The sequence below is a fragment of the Drosophila biarmipes genome, chromosome 3R, assembly GCF_025231255.1.
Source record: "Drosophila biarmipes strain raj3 chromosome 3R, RU_DBia_V1.1, whole genome shotgun sequence".
NCBI classification, from domain to species: Eukaryota; Metazoa; Arthropoda; class Insecta; order Diptera; family Drosophilidae; genus Drosophila; species Drosophila biarmipes.
Window position 1 is genome coordinate 5,869,727 of NC_066616.1, and position 22,898 is coordinate 5,892,624.

At 41.3% G+C, this 22,898-nt stretch overlaps 2 protein-coding genes, 1 long non-coding RNA gene and 3 other non-coding genes across 6 annotated transcripts; 3 read left to right on the forward strand and 3 right to left on the reverse strand.

Annotated features, from left to right (window-relative positions):
• The first annotated feature begins 360 nt into the window (after window positions 1-360).
• Window positions 361-1,285, forward strand: LOC108027125 (uncharacterized). Its single transcript, XM_017098342.3, has 2 exons — window positions 361-740; window positions 1,089-1,285. The coding sequence occupies exons 1-2, from the start codon at window positions 460-462 to the stop codon at window positions 1,174-1,176; spliced, it is 369 nt and encodes a 122-aa protein (XP_016953831.1). The 5' UTR covers window positions 361-459; the 3' UTR covers window positions 1,177-1,285.
• A 7,252-nt stretch (window positions 1,286-8,537) lies between these two features.
• LOC108027418 (uncharacterized) lies at window positions 8,538-15,307 on the reverse strand. The gene is made up of 3 exons (XM_017098860.2): window positions 15,014-15,307; window positions 9,168-9,395; window positions 8,538-9,043 (listed from the first exon to the last, which is right to left on the reverse strand). Exons 1-3 carry the CDS (start codon window positions 15,089-15,091, stop codon window positions 8,918-8,920), a joined length of 432 nt encoding a protein of 143 aa, XP_016954349.1. The 5' UTR covers window positions 15,092-15,307; the 3' UTR covers window positions 8,538-8,917.
• A 2,536-nt stretch (window positions 15,308-17,843) lies between these two features.
• Window positions 17,844-19,017, forward strand: LOC108027117 (uncharacterized). The gene is made up of 3 exons (XR_006367366.2): window positions 17,844-17,981; window positions 18,151-18,467; window positions 18,525-19,017. It is a non-coding gene; the product is annotated as an uncharacterized LOC108027117 (long non-coding RNA).
• Window positions 18,539-18,611, reverse strand: Trnak-uuu (transfer RNA lysine (anticodon UUU)). The gene has a single exon. It is a non-coding gene; the product is annotated as a tRNA-Lys (tRNA).
• A 203-nt stretch (window positions 19,018-19,220) lies between the features above and the next one.
• On the forward strand, window positions 19,221-19,293 carry Trnak-uuu (transfer RNA lysine (anticodon UUU)). The gene has a single exon. It is a non-coding gene; the product is annotated as a tRNA-Lys (tRNA).
• A 790-nt stretch (window positions 19,294-20,083) lies between these two features.
• On the reverse strand, window positions 20,084-20,156 carry Trnak-uuu (transfer RNA lysine (anticodon UUU)). The gene has a single exon. It is a non-coding gene; the product is annotated as a tRNA-Lys (tRNA).
• Between the last annotated feature and the right edge of the window lie 2,742 nt (window positions 20,157-22,898).

The window sequence follows — 22,898 nt, forward strand, 5'->3', positions numbered from 1 at the left end:
TTAAAGAAGGGGATAGGCATGACCCAAACACTTAAGTTTGTTTTTATAAATTTTATCATTGTACGTATTTTTAAATATCTCTTTAGATTTTGTGCGACATTGTGGCAAGTTTTAATGCAAAAGATCCACGACAGCGGGAGCAATAGCAACACGAGATGAATTTGAAAAAACATGTAAGGAAACGGATTCGGCAATGAAAGTGGGAAATATTTGTACTTCTTGTTTTCAAGTTTTTTTTCTATCGCCGCATGGCGATAGAAAATCGATAAGTGCAAGCAACCGCGATCAAAGTAGTAGTCTTTGTGCCGAACGTGTTTAGTTTTTGATTTTTTTTTTATTTTCGCTGAGCCAAAGCCCATGCAGTGCGAAAGCTTTTAGTTGCACTTCGTAGTTTGCAGTGGTCACGAGAGAATTTTTAACAACTGCGGTGTTAGTTTTCCCTTTTATATATAGTATATAATGGACACTGAACATGGGGACTCCCCATCGTATACATATTTTGCCACCTCTCCTTCGGCAGAGACGGTCCTGAACAAGCAGCCGCCCTTCAACCCTACGCAGGTTCCTCCACCGTCTCGGACTACGTCGATGACACGACCCGTACGGAACGAGATCCACATCACCATTCCAATCCATGCCAATCAGGGAATAGTTTGTCCCTCCTGCCAGATCCCCTATAGTGAGAAACCAGTCCGCACCATTAGGACTTACTTTTTCTCGGCGTTGCTCTGCCTTTTCCTGTAAGTACATTTGAACATTTAATAGCAACAAAAACACCTGAACGCCTAGACAATATATATGTATATATACACATGACGTCGGACAGCAGTCGTCACTCACTTTTCGATAAGCTCACAATTATGTCATTGTATTATTTACTTGCTGAAACCTCCTTTATGGATGCCCCCATTTTAACATATATATGCACACTTACAATCAAAACAAGATCTCATTTCCGAGATCTAAGCTTCTCCCAAGTTTGTGGACGTTACTGTATACCCTTTTAATCTACGATAATTTGCCATAAAATTTGTATTCGCCTATCGTGCCTGATAACAAACTTGTGTATTTTCTACTCTTTTCCCCAGTTGCTGGCCCTGCGTCTGCCTCCCTTGCTTGTTTAAACTGGGCTACAAAACTATAAAAGTCTGTCCAAAATGTAAGGAAAAATTGTGATCGTTTTGAAGACGCCAGCAATAACCCTCGACGATTTCATAGATACATATTCATATGTGTAAATATACATAAATACAAAGAATGAATAAAGAAAATATTAATTCATAAACTGAATTTATTTATTTATGATAGTCGAGGCAGTCGACTTTGTCAGTCGTTCCAGTAATGTTCGTTTGTCTACGTGTATACGTATACTGTATAGTAAGCTAGAAATTTTTCGCCTGCGCAATATTCTTTTAAGAAATCTGACATGCACTTTAGCTTCCAAAAATTTTTTGTGTGAACGGGATTTGTTTTGTGAATATGCAAAGCACTGAAGCAATCTAATCATTTAATAACAAGTTTTCACTAATCAAAGTTTCGGCTCTAGGGAGCACTTTGCATTTTAATTTTCCCCGTGTGTTCCTTAAATGTTTATGGATAGCATCAAAGACAATTGATACAAAAACAGATATTTATCCATGCTAAAGAGACATGCGGCATTTTGAAGCGAACTCAACCTAAAGAGATTAATAATCTTCTGGGATATTTCGTAATCCATTACCCCCACAGAACAGTCTCACACCTTCTGACAACAATTGGATGAGACCACAAATCCTGAAACCATTTGTTCTAAATGATTTTTAATAGACAAAACTCAGCGTAGCCATTCATGTGGCCATTTATATCCCAGTCCGGCCTCAAAGAGCCAATCCATTGCCTGGGCACTCGCATGCCCAACATAATACATGGGTTAATGGTTACAAATTAGGCTGGATCGGTTGCAGGCAGCCAACACGCAAGTGGAGGGAGTGGCAAGGTGGACCAACCGCAGGCATCCCTGCAAGAGTAGTGGGCACACAGCCTGGGTCGAAAAAATATATTTTATGTTCAAATATTGTTTATACTTCAGATGCAAAGTCTAGGACGCTTGTGAAAAATACAAAGTATTTAAAGATAAATAATCCTTTTTACGCAGAACATTTTATAGTTAATAATAAATAATTAAGTAAACTTTATACTTACACTTCAGTATTCGGTATTAGTTCTCTGATTGCAAGAGACACATCCATTGCTACAGGACTGACCCGAGGTGTGCGTGGAAGGAGACTAAGCTGCCAATTTAATAAATGGCCAAGCATTAATTAAATCGGAAAGGAGAGGGACACGCAAGAACAGGGAGGGAGGACTGGAGTTGCGACTTGAGTGATGAGACTTGATTGATTCCTGCCGAGGGCCACACTTGAGGTGCATTGTTGCACATAATTGTGGCTCTGGCCTTGGCTGCACACTGGCTTATTTATGCGGCGCGCTCTCCTTTGTCCCTGGAATTTGTTTCCAATTCAAACTTAATGAGAATTGATGCCTCTTCAGCTTTTTGATACCACTCGTTGTTTGTTTTGGCTCCGGGTTGTTTTGCCAATAAATGGCCTACTAATTGGCAAGGTGAAAACAATTAGTTGACATTTCTCGGAACAGTCGACCGGCCCCGGAGAAAAAACGGTAGCCGGCGAGGGCCAGCTATGTCCTGCGGCATTTATCAAACGGAGAACGGGCAGAAGGCTAGCTGGAGTCCCTGAATCCCGAATCCCATATCCCAGCACGAGAGCTGCGAGTCCTTGCCGTTCTAATCCCTTCACTAGTGCCGCCCGACGGCGCGTGGGCGTTTTCCGAGGGCGTGCCGCTGTTTCCGTATGCAAAAAAGGTTTGTCCGTCCAGCGAAATTAGCAACAGTAGACGCAGTTAATTGTTTCGCTTTGTTTCGGCCCTTTCAGCCTGCCGGGCTCTCACGAAAAATGTGGGTGCACATTTTGGGCCCTAATCAAAGGGTTGAGACAGTGGGCCGTGCCGTGTCCCTTGACTTCTGTTGGGATAATCCAGGATGAAAGAGGATGAGACTGGATTAGCCAGGGAGAGAAGGCTGTGACTGCCGCTGCGAAAAGTCAAAAGTTGGAAGAATTGAGCTGTTCGAAATCGAACTCAAAGTATTGGAAAAACAAGGGATTTGCGAGAATGTAAAATTGCATGGAGGCTCATTGATCATGTGCGGGGAATTCGATTGCACTTGCACTAGCCAGGCATATTTAATGATTAATTCAAGAAATATGTATGTGAAGTATAAATATTATAACGTGTAAGTTATTGGAAGCATACTAGACAACATTAGCTCCATTGTTTACAAAAATTATATTTCTGATCACATTTCTTCTATTCACTTAGGAGCAAACGCCAAATATAGTGCGCCTCCATCCTAAAACGGATTCCATTTGTTTTTGCGAGTTCTTTTTGGATGTGGAGTTGCAAAAGTATCTGCGGTAATTGACATTCGATCATTAATCAAACTGCACAATGCAGCAGCGCGTTTTCCTTTCGATTTACTTCAGTCCGTTTCCATTCGTTTGGCTTGGATTTTTTGTTCGCGCTGAAAGAAAGATTCCCAATGCGGTGGACACTTTTTAAATTTTTTACAAACTTAAGGTTTAGCCACCGGAACAGCCGTCAACACGTTTCTTAAGAAAAGCAGGAGTGTAGAAAAATAAACAACATCGTTGAAGATGTGGAATCCCCCAGACACTGAGGAAAGAGTATACCAACTTAAAAAAATTTTAAAATTAAATTCATTTAAAAATGTACCAAACTAAGATAAAGAAAACATACAATTTAAATTGCAACTACTTTTAGTTAGTCTCCTTATGGTCTAAGAACAAAATTAATCTGAAGTTGTTTTGCAACGAACCTCCATCGGATGCTTTTTAACTGTGTACGTATCATGGCTGCCATCTGAGGGCTTTGTTTTTGCCACTGACAGCCCCTTGACAAGGCTGTGGCAGCTGGAGAAGACCTGAAGGGTCCGCAAATCCTCATATATGATGTGTGCTCTCACCCTCATCCCTCACATCCACACTCGCTGGCTCGTCAGCCACCCTCGCCCTCCGGCTCCTTACCACCCCGGAGCCTGAGTGAAAGTGCCCCGTGAGCAGAGTCCAAAAAGGACCCAGATGAAAGCAGCAATTCCAACCATTTGCAATTCTTACCCTCGCGCGGAGTGTGTCTGTGACAGTGGCATTTTTGATGAAATTTTATTCCGTTCACATAGCCGTCAATGTCATTTCTGCCGCTCGCTTAGTCCTCTGCCTTTTTTAGGTCTTTTGTTGATTATTTCGTTGACGTGCTTCTGTCTCAAAGTCCGGGAAAAAAAGATACATTCACACACTCGCAACACCAATTTTTCGAGCTTTGCGGCGGAGCTGTCCTTAAAACCATATCCTAGGAAAATGGTGTTATAATATAATTAAGTAACAAAAATTATGTTATATATTTTTATCTTAAGGCACAAAGAAATTTAGGATTTAATTTATATTCCCATTGATATTCCTTTAATGTATAATTTTAATCACCAAAAATTAAGTTTTAAAAAATATATTTTACTTACTCCCTTTTGAAAATTGTGCAATGTCGAAAAGAAAACCAACACAAGATGGCGACCGAAGACATATTTGAGAAGTTTCTCAAAAAGCATCAAACACCTAATTTTCTTAAGTTCAATTCCCAACCGGCAACCAATTATTATAATTTTTTGTCTACAACGTATTTTGTTTATACAATAAAATTTCCCTAAATCTTTTAAACTCCCAGGGCTGCTGACTTGGTCCGAATAAGGTATGCTTATTTTTTCCTAATTGTTTGTTTATAATTGTAGTTTTCCGTACTTTAAGTTGTTTTTTATTATTTTTCACTGATTTTGAAAAGTTATTCATAAATATAATGGTTTAGGCGTTAAGGGCGCCATCTATTGGTATACTATTCTCAGGTGAATTCGCTCGGTTTCAATGGAATTCGCCCAGTTTCGTTTCAATTCGCTTGTAAGATGTAGAACTTTATAATCTCCATCTGACGTAATTGTCAAATGTAAGCTGCAGCCATGGTTGTGATCTTTGCTATCTGTCGGAAGTTTGGCAACGTTACAGGTGGTGAGTTTCCGAAGCACAAATAGATTTATTTGGTAGTGTTTTGTATACATAAGAAAAGACATTTCAGAAATGTGTAAAACTCTTCCGTTATCAAAAAATACAATAACTTGACGAGCGTAACAATTGTTTGAATTTATACTTCCTGACACATAAAGAGAGCTCATTAAATGCAAAAGAGATACCAAAAAATCGACGAAAATTTAGAAAAATTCGCAAAGTTTTGGTTGATGTTTTTCAACGACATTCTTCAAGCCTCCCAAAAAAATAATACTTACATTTTCTTAAGCTATCGGGTCATAATGCGTTGGATCTCTTACAATTGCTGGAGACAACAGCCGCGAATTTTTTGTTAAATTTTCAACTTTTGGAACAAGATATTTGTGGTGGTGTCTATTATTATTTTTGCAGATCATACTTCTGGTGAAAATCGTCCTTTTTTAAGACGGTCGGCCAAATATGGATTAACCCATCAAGGGTTAACACTGTACTCTAAAAAATAAAGGGCTGAAAATAGTATTTTTTGTCCAGTTTTGGTTAGACTGAGTAGTACGCCTTACATATCTTAGTTTTCAATTCAAGCGCCCGAACCATAAGGCACTTTTATTTATAGTTTCTTGCTCTATGCTTCTGGTATTTGAAAATCCCTCGATAATTTAACACGTGGCCCGATAGGTCACCTACATAATAGCCTATTCACACAACTCGCCCTAGCAGAATAAAAATATTCTACTTGAAAAATATCAGATTTTATTTGAGTGTTTTATAAAAATCAAATAATAAGGCCTATTCTTTCGGTCTTTTTATTTCGGTCTAAAATAAAACTCGAAATCATATTCATATATTCGGCACAGTTTTTTAAAAAGTTAATAGAAAAATTACCTGTTTTTATACCTTTGCAGAGGGTATAATGATTTCAGTCAGAACTTTGCAGCGCAGTAAAGGAGACGATTCCGAGCACATAAGGTATATATATTCTTGATCAGCATCACTAGACGAGTCGATCTAGCCATGTTCGTCTGTACATCTGTTTCTACGCAAACTTTAAAGCTATCGGGCTGAAACTTTTCCAAAAGTCTTCTTTCTATTGCAGGTAGTATACATGTAAGTCGGATCCAACCAGATCGGACAAATGTTTCTTATAGCTCCCATAGGAATATTAGGGAAAAAAATTAACAAAAATTATATTTTCGGTGTTTTTTAACATATAACCTCCTACGCTTGGAAATAAAATTTTTAAATTAGTTCTGAGTTTCGGATATAATTTTTTCAAAATCAAACGACTGTGTCGTAAAGCTGTCAAAGGACAGATCGGAAAATTGGTGGTAAAATAATATGAAACTAATTATAGGTTTGGTGTTTTTTGACATATCATTTTTTATGTTTTTAATAAGTTCGAATTAAGTTTAATTAAAACCTATAGCTGTCAGTGAAACGGTTAGAAAAATATGAAGTAATTTATTTCTAATATCACTGATGCTAGCAACAATCCTTAAAAATGTAACATGGTGTTACTTACGTTGATTATTTTTTAAAAGTGCATGGATATACAAACTTCGGCTTGCCGAAGTGAACTTCCTCTAAGCGTAAAAAGTAACTAATTGCGTCGGAAATTCTGACCATAAAAAGTACATATATGTTCTTTAACAGGATCACTGGGCGAGTTGATCTTGTCATTTCCGTCTGGAATACCCAGAATGTTGGGATTTGGCATGTGGGTTTTTTGGGCTGGTTATAATCGCTTTGCTGCTCCCAAATCTCTTTCTCCGTCGCACTTTCCTTAGCTGAGTAATGAGTATTTGACAGGCGACGGCGTTGTTTGACCTACAAATTACTATGGTGCAGTAAATAAAGCAACAATTGCAATATAATTTGTATAATATATATAATTTTTATTATTTACTACAATACAATTACATGCTATTACAAATAATTGTTTGTTAAAAAGTACACATCATTTTGTTTATGAACTTTTAAAATAGAAAATGTTTAAACCATTTTTATTTACCCTTTATAGCTAACGGTTGACGAACTTTATGTCTAAATAGGTTATTCTGAAGAAGAACTTCTGAATTTTCTTTGAGGCTTCCCAGGGACTATAGGTGCCCGTCTTACACGGACGAAATTTCTTTCGGAAACGTATAGATACCCGGGCATACCGCACAAAGGATGTGTCTCAAGTGGCGTCCTATGCAAATTGGGCAGAGTGCAGGGACATTTTCGGAAAACTGCAAGCTTCGACAATCCTGCCCCACGAGCTCGACCAGAAATCGACGCCACACAATCGACTTGACCCAAATGGCTTGGCTGGGCACTCACACACACGCATAGCCTGTGTAGAGGAACCGCACCCACACCCTCTGCGAAACTGTAATGGCAATTTGTATGCAAAATTGTGAAAATGTAAATTTCATGCAACACATCGCATAAATTGAAGTCGGCCGGAATATAAATGAAAGCGAAAGAATTCAGCAATAACAGCGCTAACTACCCCGTGTCCGGTAGCCAGAAACTTGAAATGTGGCGCTTGATTTAATTGGAGGATGTTCAAGTTCTTTGGGAAGACGGTTCGCCTGAGGGCTGGTGATAAGAAGTTTATTACTGACTACAAAATTAATGTGTTCCTTCAAAGTGTCACCCCAATGTGATTTGGTCGGTTTTCCCTTCAAAATGTAAATTTAACATCAATAAAACATGAATCATACATTGAGTTTTTAAATAAGCCAGTATTAAATAAGTATTTCCATTTATAAACTAATCCATTTCGGCAAGGAAGTTTAAAAGGATTACTGTTTCCTGCCGGACTTGTGACACATTGCTTTCGGTTCTTGGATTCCTTCGCCTCTGAATCATTGTCATTGAAAAGTGAAACTTTAATACGCAGAACCTTATCTATTTATGTAAGACGAAGAAATTGTGCCAAGACAGCGATTCATTATCATGGATTTTATGGTAAGCCCTGAAAGTTATCTATTACTTGGCAACAGTAATTGGTGTTATGGCTGGAAGTGAGTCACCCTGAGTAGGTGTAATAATTATATTATTATCTGGGCCCATTACTACACTTTATAGATGGTAAAAATAATCTTACCTCTATTTTGTAGTTTTTGTGTGTTTTTTGGTAATTTACATGAACTCCTTAATTAAATTCAATTACTAGTGAAACATGTTCTCGGGTTCACTTTATCACTCCATTTCTTTTTCACTCAAAATGCGTTTTACGATGGACATTGAACCACACAAACCTCTCTAGAACCGAATTTGTCCTTAAAGCTAGTATACAACAAATTCGGATCTACAGGGTAGACGTGGAGCAAACTGGAGGCGAGCAGTCGCAGGGGCGAAGGGAGCTCAGGGCGCGCAATCACGGCTGCAAAAAAGTGAAAATGTTAATAAACATATACAATGTGTGTGTACAGGGCGGGGTAATTTAGGCGGAGCGGCAATTACATGCGCCTCGGCAAATTATATTTATCGTGCCACACGTGATGCGGCGATGCCCGCGACTATACAAGCGCTTGCTTTATTCCTTTCGAAATTATGGATGACCCATAAATGTGATTACAAAGCTCGCGGGGCCCTGCCAATTAAATGGAGGCATTCGCGAGGTCTCCGTCTCCGAGACCGCGTCCGTGTCCGTGTCCGGAGAGTCACGGAAGCCTTGCCGCCGCGGTGCCAGCTCCGTGTTGTCTTCGCCCTCGCCTCTGGAAACCAACTGAAGCCAAGACCTCACCGAGGGCCCCGAGATTAGGCAGTAGTCCGAAAAAGCAGAGTGCGGAAAGTAAGGCCCGACCTTATCGGAAGAAGCGGCGATAAGATAAGATACAGCGATGTCTTCGGGAGTGCTTAGTGCGCTTGTATCTAATTGATTGCCCGCGGATTACGGCACTTTCTTCGCGTCGATAAAATGGGTGCGCGGCCTGGAAATTGGATAGACAAGAAACACATTTAATGAGTGATAGATCTGCCCGGGGCAGGGGCTGGCTGCGGGGCCCTCTGTTTGCACTGAAATCAATCAGAGAGTCGCCTCGCTAAGCTCCCGACCTGGATCGCCGTCGCCAGTGGAAGAAGCAGGGCCCAGCGTTGGGCGCCACTTCTTAAGCCCTCTCGTTCCTGCTCCAAATCGGCAAACGGGTAATGGGTAAATTGGTATATCGGTAACGAGGCGGCCGGTGATTCAGCACTAAGCCCTGCTAAGACTGCTGAGTAATGGCCGGAGGAGGACGAGGGGAGGGGGAGCTCCGGCAGATGCTCCGACGTAGTTCGTGCGTCCTGTAATGAAATTTCAATTAATTAATGACTTTTTAGCAGGATTCATTAGCACTAAACGGCTGGCCCTAGCCAGTACTAAGCTGGCAAAGTCAAAAACCTTTTCGGGGCCGGCGGGCCGGGGTTACCCTAGAAATCCCCGGATTAGGGGCCGTAATGGCAACAAATCTTGCGTAAACAAAGGAGAAAGGACGAATCGCTTGACTTCGCACACCCCTGATGCTCGCTCTCTTTCTGTCTGCCTGCGGTGCCTCTTTGTCTGCAGCCCTTGTTGTCCTTTTTGCAGCCTCAACATGGCTGCTCGGGGTTTTTACCCTGCCCCGCAGAGAGGGAGAGAGTGGAGAGCGCAGAGGGCTCTCCAAATGTGTACACACAGTCCACAAGGGGTAGCAAGGACTTCCTCGGGCAGCGAAACAGGGGTGAAGGACCACGCAGGCGAGAGGCAGCTGGGCCCAAGTCGCGTTGCCTCTGCGATCGCCCAGCTGAAGCTCGCTGGCGAGGTGCTCCACATCTCAACACCTTGCCAAATTAACGCCGACTTGCCAAAAGTCCGCAAAACGTATTACATCACCCCAGCCCAGCGGCACCCCCGAATCAGAAATGCTAATTGATTTCACGTGGTCAGAAGCCAACACTTAGCGCCAAATCGCCAGGAAATATACGGCCCAACGGCCTCCCGGGGCCCGCTAATGCAGTGCAAATATTTGGCAACATCAAATATATCACGGAAATAATACTCGCAGATCTGTCGATAATTAGTTGCGCCCGGGCGAGCGAAGGATTTTGCGGCTGGCGGCGTTGTAGGCTGACTTACAATTCACGGCCACTGGGTACAGTCATGCCGAGATGCTAATGAAAGTTGGGTTCTAGTGGGGCATTGTACAAGTATATTTTTAGACGGGGGTGTCACTCGGCTTTTTTCAAGATACCCAGTATTACAAGCGATTCCCCCTTATGACAAAGCAACACACTGAATTCAATATATTCGAAGTTTAAACCTGAACCTCCCATTTATTAGTTGGTTATTTCGAGTTCCCGGCTTTTATTTGTGTCACTTACTAGAAAGTTGGGGAAACAACATTAACCTTAACTATTTATTGTTAAGATTTATGCTTCCTATATTTTTTACTGCCCAATCATTTGGTTTTCCATCCAAATGGTTCGACTACTTGGTAGTGCGACAACGAAACTTTATATCTTGGCAACGTAAAACGTTCACCAATCGCAAAATGCCTTTTGTAATGGCCTTCATATATTTGATGTCTAATTTCATCTTTGACTCGAACACCGATTAAATCGCCCTTTGTTAGCTAGAAACATTGATTAATTAACTTACAAAGTGTTCCCCGATACCTCAGAGCCTATCTATCCTGATAAGTATGATGTACGAGCGAGTCCGATATAATTTCGGCAGTCTTTGGAAATTCTTTTGCTATTTTTGTTTGCTGATGGCCACACCGAAACGGTTTTCAATCGAGCCGCAGGCTTGGGAAGTCCATTAATTACCTTTGGCTAACCTAATAACTCAGTTTTGTAAGCCACATGAATCACTCAATCAACTCGGGTTTTCGTATGAAAGTTCCTAACTCCTCGGGCGCTTATGTTCTGCCTTCAGATGCAATACCGGGAGGAAGGTACAAAGAGAAACCCCAAAGCAATCCCCTCCGGAAGTAGCGCGGAAAGTGTACAAAAGGCGAGTAAAGAATGCGTATCTTCTCCACTCACCTGTGCACTTAGAAAAATTAGTAAAGTATCATTTATAAATTATCGGTAAATATAAAAAATATATTTCTCTTGTTTCTATGCGAACATGCAAAACTATAGCGGTGTTGTATTCATATATCATGTTAGAACTCCAGTAAATTATTTCATAACTTGGTATTTAGTGTTATATTTTTGGGCCTGAAATACATTACAATTTGGCATTTATCTTCGTTCTTTGGGTTCTAAACTTAATTTAGTAAGCTTGCTGAACTTAATTTACTAAACTTCAATTGAACCGACTTGTGAACAATAGGACTACCTATACCTAACACGATTTCGGGAATTTTCCCCAGTGTATCCCCTCCTGCCATCCTCTAACCTATTCCCTGACCAGACCCATAAACCATCGACCATCCAGCAACAGATACGCGGCACAAAGGGGCAATGACTGGCTAAATTTTCGCAATGTTGCTTTTAGCACATGAAGACAACTTCGCACATAAATCAAAGTCCCTGTCTGGGCGCGACGGGGTGTGGGGAGGTGGCGGATCATTTACCTTGGTCAGTTCGGTGCCAAGTGTCACTGTGCATCGAGCTCGCGCGTCACTATTCAATCGCCTTGCCCCACTGTACCTCGCCATGTTGAGCTGTTTGCATCGAGCGGAGCTCCGGAGGCCAAGGTTGTTTCAGCTTGCTGAATAATATTATTATTGCTACTTCACCTTCCTGCTATTCGCCGCGAGTATCGAGGGGCAGGTAGAAATGTTCAAAGAGAGCTGAGAAAGAAATTCCGAAAGCGGTTCGCGTTCGCGATTTTTTGCATTTATTTTGAACCTGCCCAGCTTTGCGGCATTTTGTATCTGTGCATCCGTATCTGAATCTGTGTGGGTATCGCTGCCTTTACCCCAAATCCATCGAATGGGGCTCACCGGTCTGCGCCTCCGTTTTATTCTATCCCGGTACTGTCGGTGTCTGTTTGTTGTTTACGAAAATACGCGCCTTCCCTCGCGATTCCTGTTGTTCCTTTGCCCCGCGCGTTTTATTTATTTTTAGTGTCTTAATTTATCTTTTCACTGGCCCTAATGAAAATGCGCGGGCAACAGAAATGTGCTCTCAGGTGGCGGAGTAAGGAACAGTGGTCCCAAGCTAGGGAATGCACAACAAAAACAGCTCGACTGCATTTGATAACTCATGACAGTTTAAACATTTGATAGTTCCTAGATACATATCAACAGAGAAGTCTGTAATGAGTTGCTAAACTTTCTAGTAATTATAATTTTATATACTTGATTTATTTAAGACTGACACACTTTATTAGCTACTTCTTTCGGTAATACTTTTAGTTTTGATCACTGTGCTCTCTACAAACTGCAGTTCCCAGGCCAGCCGCATTGCCCCGGCTGGCTGATTGTTTGAAATTAGCATGAAATTCCAATAAATATGTCATACTGCAGTTACCCCAATTTAGGTGGAAGCAGTTTTTAGCCCTGTTCGGTTCGGTTCTGAGTGGGGTTGTTTGAAGCGTAGTCCTGGGGTATGTTAATATCGGAAATTCGATAAGGAGGCATGTCATAAAAAATGCAGCATGTGGCAAGGTCGACTCCGAGGTGAATGTGTTTTCTCAGGGGGTTTTTGGGGCTACCAAAACGGTTGTGGTGCCTTGTTCTGACGTAAGAATTAAGATTGTAAACAGTTAGCAGATGAACCGGTTTGAAATCGTTAACTACAATTTTTATTGTTTGTTTGTTATTGTGGGATTTTTGTGAATCAAGTCAAAGTCAAGGCACTGCGCCATTTATTGAAATGCATTTCAGATTCAGAGTCTTGAATGAAACATAAAACTATTCATTGATTCCTCGCTTTTATGCTTGCACATCTGCACCTTATGACTTATGCAACATAGCCTCAATTGTTTGGTGACCCATTGACACAGAACAGTGTGAACTGTGAAGAGACTTCTCGTAAACAGTGAACAGATTCGCATCCGAAAACGCTCGACACTTTCCTCTGGCCTTTCATATTTATGAGCAGCACCCTCCCAATGCAAACCGTTAAAAATTCATATCTAATCTCAGGCATCCCTCCGCCCAGCTTTCCCAGCTTAGCTCCCTTGTAAACGCTTTTAATTGCCCAGAGGAATTTCAGCCAACATTGCATGCATTTGCGGGCCATGTGGACCAGCCGAATGGTTATACAATGGCCCAGGCAAATTTATGATTCATATTGAGGTCAAGCCCAAAGACAAGCAGACTTGTTGGCACAGCACCTTCATAAAGATACCAGCCTAGCTCCGAGACGAACAGGTCTCCGAATTTGTCAAAAGGCACAAAGCCCCTGGCCGGCTGTCCGCGGTTTCAATAGCCGACGTCAGCGAATGCATAAAATAGCCATAAAGTCTTATTTACTCGGCTTTTCCTACAAGCCTGTGACCCAGCAAGTTTCGAGCGCCGTCACCTGCTCATTAGGTTAGTCAGTTGCCGGTTTTAGTTCGAACCATTTGCATACTAAATGAGTAGAGAAACAATTGGTAAAATCGAAGAACGTAACACGGCCATTTGGTTTTTGGGTGCAACCGCTTTCTCCTAGTCTCGCGCTCATCCGAAAGAGGGGATTGTGGGGGTCTCCCGGAGCGAAAGCGTCGCCAAATGCTGCGCATCCCTGGCCAGAAATCGGATGACACGCATCTACGCGCAGCCCCACGCAAAAGCCGCACAGAAGCTCCATGTGAAGGGGTATGTGCAGCCCACACAGAGAAGATCGCCTTTCACGAAAACACAGAGGATGAAATAATAACTGCCTGGAAATGAAACCCAACAAAGTATCGATGTTGTATCTCAAAGTCGCAGTATTTTATAGTGCTGTTTTAGATAAACAAAACTTAGTTGGGGGTGAACGGAAAGCCGCAAGCCAAAATGGGCATATCTTTTTGCCTGTTTAGCTACCTATTGTAAAATATTTTTGCTCTATTTGGACAGTAAGTGACTAATAATTCCATCCAATAGTAAGATAAGTAATTCTTACAAAGTGCATTTTCAAATCTATCAGAAATAACACCTGAAATTCTTGGTACTTTGTTCTGCTTTTTCCCAGTGTGTGTAATGTATTGCGTATATTGTGTACGCACTCGCATTAAGTGCAGCCGCCGCAGGATTCTCGGGGATGGGTCACCGTCACCATCGCCACCGCCATCACCATCATCGCCATCCCGTTCTCATCCCGAGGCTTAACACTTTGCCACTCGGCGTATCTGGACCCGATAATCACCGTCTTGGCCACCCCACCGCCGCCCCCCGACGCCATTGCGGGACTATGATGGGTGGGTGGCCTGCAGCAGCTGTCGCCGCCTCCTTGGGCAGAGCCAGCGCCAGTATTTCGGTATACTGCTTAACCCATGCACTAAATGGCGGGACAAGTGTTTTCCACCAGGAGCGGGGAAGTTGAAATTGGTAAGCGGCGAGGGGAGTGGCGAGAGGGGAGCGGCGAGAGGGGGCCTGCCTCTGCCAGGGGTTGTGTTGCCGCTGATAGCGCGACAACGAGGCCGAAACTCGGTTTCGGGTTTTTCTCTTTTTCGCGCCCGACTTTCGGAACCGCAGGGGTGGGGAGAGTGTGTGTTTCTGCGCAAATGAAAAGTGGATGAAAGGAGCACATTTCCGGGCGTTCGCGACACTACCACACGCTCGACGCGCAGCACACAGATACACTTATGCAGAGGCGACGACGAGTCAAAACGAGGACAGGCGCAGGCTTTGGAAACGGCAATTGACTGTGGCCACCCACCAACCCCCAGCGCACCGCCCCCCAGCGCCCACTCAGCCCCCTTTGGTGCACATGCGTAGTGGCTCGGTGACTTTTGCTCAGCTTACATTTCAAAGAAGTTTTGCATAAATATTTGTACAGACGGGAACTACCAAACGTACCTGCTCGGAGGGCAGCCTTAAATCCAACTGACTTGGGTTCTGCAAGATGGGCAACCAATATATGCTGGGAAGACGCATCCCCGTATTTGAACACTTTGGCACCGAGTTTTTGTAGAATTTCTGGCGCTGCTGGCCCTTCGGCTTTCGCTTGCTCCGCAGCCATGTTAATTGCACGGCCCAGGGACCAGGTCGCAGCCTCCTGCAGGATAATGGCCGCTCTGCTGCGGCGACGCCAGCAGAAGCAGCGGCTGCCGACGGCCCTTTCAGTGAGCAGAACGCCCAACGTTCCGCCGCGCTCGGCGTCAAATTTCAAACTGAAACTGAAGTGAGCTCAGCTCACCATTTCAGCGCAGTCGACGGCCGCCGAGCGGTAAGCGGTGTTTTTGCCAAGTTGATAACAGCCATAGTGCCCGCTCTCCCGCTCCCGCTGCCACCCCTCCCCGCCCTGCCCTACCGGGATCTGGATCTGGGTTGTGTGTGGCCCGAGCCCGCCACTCAGGGGAAAGAGCCGGGAATCGGGGCAGGAGCGCTGCGCGGAGCGCTCGCGGAGAGAGCCAGGCTGCGGGAGAGAGCGCGCGAGCACACTGCAAGAAAATTACACAATAACTTCGCCAATTTTCTTTTGTGTGTTTTAGAGTTCGATGTGCAAATGGGTTTAGCGATTGACTCCTTCAGTGGTTTGGAATTAACATATCTCTCCAATATCTCTTGGTCATAAGTTTCCATTCTTTCTATAGGAGGGTGGTACACCACTTTCTGTTGATACTATTGCAAATTAGGGGCGTGCATTCATAATTTTCATTAGCACTCGTTAGTGCTTTCAACTTTCCGAATTATATGTTGGCATTAATTAAAATGATGTCATTAATCAATAATTTACTTTTCTAACCATAACTAGCCGATGAAAGAGCTAATCAAAATACTACAACTTCTTCAGGTGTTTATATAATTTCAACTATTAAACTCTGATTACAGCTTATATAATAATGATCGTTATAATGATGAGCTTTTACCTCATTTTACCTCATTGTTTAATGAAGTATTTTCCATAAATTTAATATGTTCTGCCATTAATTAGACCTACCATCATAGTTGACTTACACAATTGAAATATTTTGTTAAGAAATTAAACATTTATATTTAAATACAAAAGGCATACAAAATATTTTAAGATGGGCCAATGGTAATATAACCTCGAATCACTGCGTTAATGGAAGTTTTTAAAAGAATCTTCGCAGTATTAGGACAATCTCCTTAGCCGGTTTTTGTATTTTTGTCCTCATATTTGTATGTTTAATCCTTGACTGTTTCGCGGAGTGTAGCAACGCTTGTTTAAGGTTTTCCAGGACACAACACTGTGGGTTCGTTCTTGGGAGAGTTCGAGACCGTCCAGCTCGTTTGTAGACTTTTGTGGACTCTGTTTCCAGCGTTCTCAGTTGTCCAATGGACGTCCGTGTGTGTGCGCAGGAGGACCTCGGTTCACTCGGCGATTTACGAGGCCAGCTCAGCATTGTACATATACGTGTATCTATTTCAGTGCCACCTCCTCCGGCCCTTTTCGCACTCTCCAAACGAGCTGAGAGTCAATGAAACTTCTTTGTCGAGGAGCGGCGACGAGAACACTCCGCGTGTTTTCAGAATGAAATCAAAGTGGGATATTTAAAGCCTCATTAATCAGGCGGTCGCTTTGCTGAGGAAAGTCCTCGCTGGGGAGACGCGGGTCCTCGAGAGGTCCTGGAAGACCCCATTCATCTGGGGATGGATCAGGGCAGTGGGCGGAGTCTGGTGTTGATGCGCCCATTAAATTCAAATTTGTTGCACTGATAATTACACAGTTGGCCATCGAAGGGGACACCATTAACGGTGGCTATTTGCCAACTCAATTATGAAAGTCAATATGGGGAATATTTTAATTAGCCTCTTTTCAGTGGGAAGAAGTATTGGTTGAACATCGGAAAATGCAGCTTATTTTGGTTGCGTATTGTCTAAAAATACAGAACAACCATTACTTGCTCAATACTGGCTTTTATCTTTTAATCTTAGCATACTAGATTAAAGTCAAAGCCAACACTAATGAATGCAGTTAAAAAGTAAATAACTTACAAGAGCTAAAAGTCTTTTTTTAACTCAAGTCATTTTGCAATTAAAGGGTGTATTAACCTTCGACAAAATAAGGTTTAAAATGAATTGTTTTTCCTAAAAACTGTAGAAGTTGCTCATGACCATTTCTTACGCAACATTGTGGAGTCAACCCATTTAGTATACTCTGATAATTCCTCGCACTATCGTAAGGCAGATGCCATTCTAAAAACTTAGGAATATTTTGACAGTCGCCATTTGGTTTTGGAAATCTGTCATAAACGGCCGAAGAAAATTGTAAATGAGAAATGCAAGCTGTTCTCCGGGGCCAAAAAGGGAAACCCATTGTCTCGTTCTTGTGTGCCATTTTTAATTTATGGCCCATATTTCCTCTATGATTTTCTTTTTTATGCGATGGCTACCTGAACGTCCGGAGCCCGGGCCCAACAACAGGTAAAGGCCGCTAATGGTCGCAGCTTTGGTGGAATTTCTCCCAGCACATCATCCAACGTCATGGAACAGTTTTGAAAGGTCCCTTGACTTTGGTTTATCATCTAAATATTTGCGTTTGTTTTGTAGATTAGCATGCACACCAAACGTTTTCTCCTCTCGGGCTTCGTCCCGGCGGGGCAATTTGATGATTCGTCGTAATGAATGCTAATTAAACGCATTCGTTTTCTAGTTCACTTGGCAGGCGGCAACAAACAGCCAGCATCCAAGTCCGTGGCTAAATCGACCAGAGCCGCCACGATGTGGTATCGGTACAGACTATATGTACCCGCTCTCTTTGTCTTCGGCGGAAAGTGTGTCAAAAATTCTTGAGCGTGTCCAGTAGCACTGAAAAAAATGCCACGTCGCTTTACACGTGATTGGATAACGGAGCAACAAGGTAAAAGCTGGCAGTTCGCTAACTACTCTTACTTCTTATCTGTGGAATGTGTTAATTCTGTTTAAGCATTATAAAAACTCCATTTGCTAACGAGTCTACATTTTGAAGTCCCATGTATTTGCTTATATAAAATGTTTTTCTCTGTACTCCAAAAACGTCGAAAAATAAGAGCCGGATTCTTCGCTTTGCCGACGGAGTCTAGCAAACATCGCACTCACACAATCTCTAACGAAAACTCGCAGACACATATCCGTACGGCAGTATCTACAGATACAGAAAGCAGAGGGAACGCTGTACTGCACTCAATTTGGGTATATCCACGACGTCGACAGTAAATGGAAACTCAAATAAAAGGTGCTAATTTCATGAGGGTTCAATTAGATGTTGGCCTGGCTGCTGTGCGATTTCTCTTCGAGTTTCTAGTTTCGTTTCTCTGCTATGCACGACTTGCTAGGACAGAAAGATGGCTGAACGCATTGCACAGAGGTGATCTGAATTGAGATTTATATTTGACAAAGCCAAAAACAAAACATTTTTTGTTAGATTAAAAAAAGGGCCGCCCGAGCAGGGACTTGAACCCTGGACCCTTGGATTAAAAGTCCAATGCTCTACCGACTGAGCTACCCGGGCATTCCGCGCAGTCGTCGTCAAAGCTTCATATCTGGCAAGCATGAGAGCAAACCAACAATGTCAAGCTCGAAAAGCTTTCCGAGAGCTTTAGAAGCTGTCTAATTTTGGCGTAGACTATTTTCTGTAAGATATTATTATTTTACAATTTAAATATTAAAACTGCAAATTCTGTAGTAAGCAAAATATAAGGTTAATGACAATTCTGCATTATCTTTAATAATATGACGCTGTTTTAGTTACAAGGCAAGGCGATACTGGTATCATCCCTTTGAGTTATACCTTCCAGCAGATCGGGTGACTATATCCTACAGCTGCCAATGAGCAATACATTATCATATTACTATTTCTAAAGCAAATTCCAATAATATGTTCAGTGCAAGATATGGTCGAACAAATACATTTAATTAAAAAACTGTCCTGTTTGTAATTTTATTTTATTTTTATTTAATAATTGCCATATACTTGGCACATGCATTCCAATAAAAAGCAAATGAAGACAAAAAATAAAAATAACTTTTTATTATTTATGAAATATACAGTGATCTTGATTTGAAGAAAAATGAAATTGCGTTCCTGTAAGTAATGTTTTTGGGTAGCCATCGTTCGAATGCCCGGATAGCTCAGTCGGTAGAGCATTGGACTTTTAATCCAAGGGTCCAGGGTTCAAGTCCCTGTTCGGGCGGCACATATTTTTTTCTTTTTTTTGCAGCCCCTATCGCGAAATGGAAATTTGTATAACTGAAAATAGTGTTTCGCCATAAATATTATAAAGTTTTAAATAAATTACATGGGAGGAATATAGAGTTCCACTACACTGCGTTTTTCTTGTTCTGTTCGATTTGACCCCCAGGCGGGAAAGTACAAGAAATGAGATGACTTTGTGTTGAGCAAAAAAGCAAAAAGAAAACTGGTTGGAGCTGCAGCAACATGGCAAAAGGATTGTGGTCCAACCATATTGGTTGGGCTGATAACGGCAGTCCACTCCGGTACGCTATCCCACTACTGCCTACCACGGGAACTCTTGGCTGCTGGTTTTCACCCCTGGCCCGGTTCATCCCTCCTTAGCCAACCTGAATGCCACGGACTCCTCCATGGCACCCATATTGATGGCGAGCTTAGTGCGGACGTTCCGTCAACATGGGCTGGTCCGCTACACAGTAGATCCCAGCCTCAGGCCATCCCACAATCGGACCTCACAGAAGCGTGATTACAGAAGCTGCCAACCTTCCAGTCGGAGTGCCTGCGTCTCAAACTCAGCCACACGTCACCGCGTCGCTTCCATTCGAAGAACTGCCTTATCGGCGCACCACCTTATCGACGCGAAGCAGTTCGCCAACTGCTTGATCGCAGCCGCGTTGCCAACTGTGGCGGTGGAAGTACGCACGGCGGTACATTCTTTAGTGATTTATCTGGGTTTCAATAAAAAAATAAAATCAGAGTTTGAAAAACAAGAACAAAAAGAAAAAACGGATCGCCCGAACAGGGACTTGAACCCTGGACCCTTGGATTAAAAGTCCAATGCTCTACCGACTGAGCTATCCGGGCCTTGGGCGAATATGTAACAAACCGCCTGCGAACGTTCAGGAAACGGATTAAGTCGTATCCCTTTTCCTTTTAAGAAGGTATTCAACATTCTACAAAAACTTTATCAGCTGAAATCATGCGCGGATCTGTTGTGGAATGAATTCAAAAGCCAAAACAAACAAAATATAGAAAGGATATTACTACCAAAAAAGGTTGGTGATAATATATCAAAATATCAATATATCGATATTTATTTTGGAAAAAAATATATTTATATCGTAATAATTTTTCCAAATATTGAGATTGCGATATTTTTTTTATTTTCTGTTTTGTTTGTTGTGTTTAAGTATAACTTATATAACCTGTATCATTAAAAACTAGAAAATATGAAATTGGATTTGAAATTAAATGTTGTTATACCATATTATTTTTATTTGTTTAATTTAAATTATAATGAATTTTGAAATCTAAAGATCTATCATTTAATTTCTATTACATTTTATTCTAAGAAACTTTTTGGGAAACTAAAAAATATCAAAAATATCGATGTTTTATAAAGATATTATATATGTATATATATATTATTATATATATTATAATTATTATATATTATTTTGATATTTTTTAAAAATGAGAATATCGTCGACACGATATTTTAAAAATATTAGACTTTTCTAGTATTTTATCCCACATTTCTTATTTCTACTGAAAACATTTTTTTTATATCCCCCACAAATGAATCCTTAATCCGCCACTGACTGCATTAAAGTCTAAGAAAACTAAGACATTTCCCACTGATAAGGTCGGTGGCGCAAAACGTCTAATCGAACAAATTTCGGTGCGGACAACTTAGGTACTAAGTTGAATAAAAAACGCTGGAATGCTCAGCTATCAGATACGCGTTAGGGTGCTCACCTAGGGGCAATGACAATAATTGTTCATAATTTCTTAATGAGGGTATTGATTAAAGCCATTTTAAAATAGGTATTAATAATCAAAACATAATTCTATTTATACTTGTTCGAAATCTATAGATTGTGAGTTCCAGACAGATTTCAGCGCTATGGGTTCGAGTTATGGGTTAGAGTTAAAGGATGTTTACTTGATATGCGCTAGGGTGTGGTGCGAAATTTTTGGAACAGTAGCGTTGCTGCTTAACTGAGTAATGGGTATCTGATAGTTGGGCAATCGACTAGTGATTCCTTGTTATAGAGGGTAGATAGGTAGAGGGTAAATTGATTTCAGTCAGAAGCTTGCAACGTTTCCGACCCCATAGAGTATATATGTTCTGGATCAGCATCACTAGACGAGTCGATATAGCCGTGCCCGTCTGTCCGTCCATCTATCCGTTCGTTCTACGTAAACTAGTTTCTCAGTTTTAAAGCTATCGGGCTGAAACTTTCCCAAAAGTCTTTTTTCTTTTGCAGGTAGTATATAAGCTCCCATAGGAACTATCGGAAAAGTATCAGCAGCTATATGATATAGTCCTCCGATTTGATAAAACTTAATTCGAAATTCATAACAAATTAAAAAATGTTATTTCCAAGCGTAGAAGGTTATATGTTAAAAGAACACCAAAAACATATATATATATTTTTTTAATTTTTCCCCGATAGTTTCCATGGGAGCTATAAGGTATACATAGTTGTTTGATCCGGCTGGTTCCGACATATATTCTACCTGCAATAGAAAGAAGACTTTTGGCAAGATCGACTTGCCTAGTGAAGCTGATCAAGAATATATATACGTTATCGGGTCGAAAACGTCTCCTTCACTGCGTTGCAAACTTTTGACTTAAATCCTTATACCCTCTGCAAGGGTATAATATGTTTTGAAAAATTCTTTTTGCAGTTGATATTAGTTTGGTTAAGAGAAATATTTTGAATAAAAAGATTTAAGTTTTTAAGACGAGGAAAAAATTTTAAAAGTAGATTTTCAATACTAAATGGGTTAAAAAAGTAGTGCATCATTCAAGCGGCATTTAAATTACCTTTTGTTTCGTAAAAATACCTATGCCGACTAGTGTATTTGCGGCAGGGGACTTTATGTGATGTAACCCTTAAATACACTTTGACTATCAATATGAATCTTACAAAGTATTAAGTTACACATATTTCAAACTTAAGAAGAATAACAGGGATGAACGCTATAGTCGAGTGCCTCGACTATCAGGTACACGTTACTCAGCTAATGGGAGCAAAAGGGAAATGGAGCGGCAGCTATATTTTACGGCGCCACCTACCGGCTAATTCAGTAGATGTTATGGGTGCGGCAGAAAGATTTAAGTTCTTAAACCGTTTGTATGCGTTAGAGTGGACGTGGCACACGGCATATTTTGTATTTGATTTATAATTATTGAATTGATTTGTATTAAAGTATAGTCGATAAATTTAAAAAAAATGAGGGATGTCTTTCTATAAATTTAATTTTTCAATTCAACAATTTGATTTGTACTGTACTGGGTGGCATCTTTTAGATTTACATTTCCAAATAAAGTGTCAATAATATCGTTTAATTCATTGTGCATTAGCCAATGAGTTAAGACTCCCAATAATGTTTTATATCTGAACGTAAAGTGTATATAGTCGGTAAGCAACACACGGTATATGACGTGAAGATAATCAACACGATGACAACCGTATAAGTGTTATCCATATCCGGAAGTCTCTGAAATATTTGGCTGAAAGGGGCAGATTGAGAACGTTTTTGAAAACAGTTTTGTTACATATTTTATGGCTGTGTATATTGTTTTTAAAAAAATAA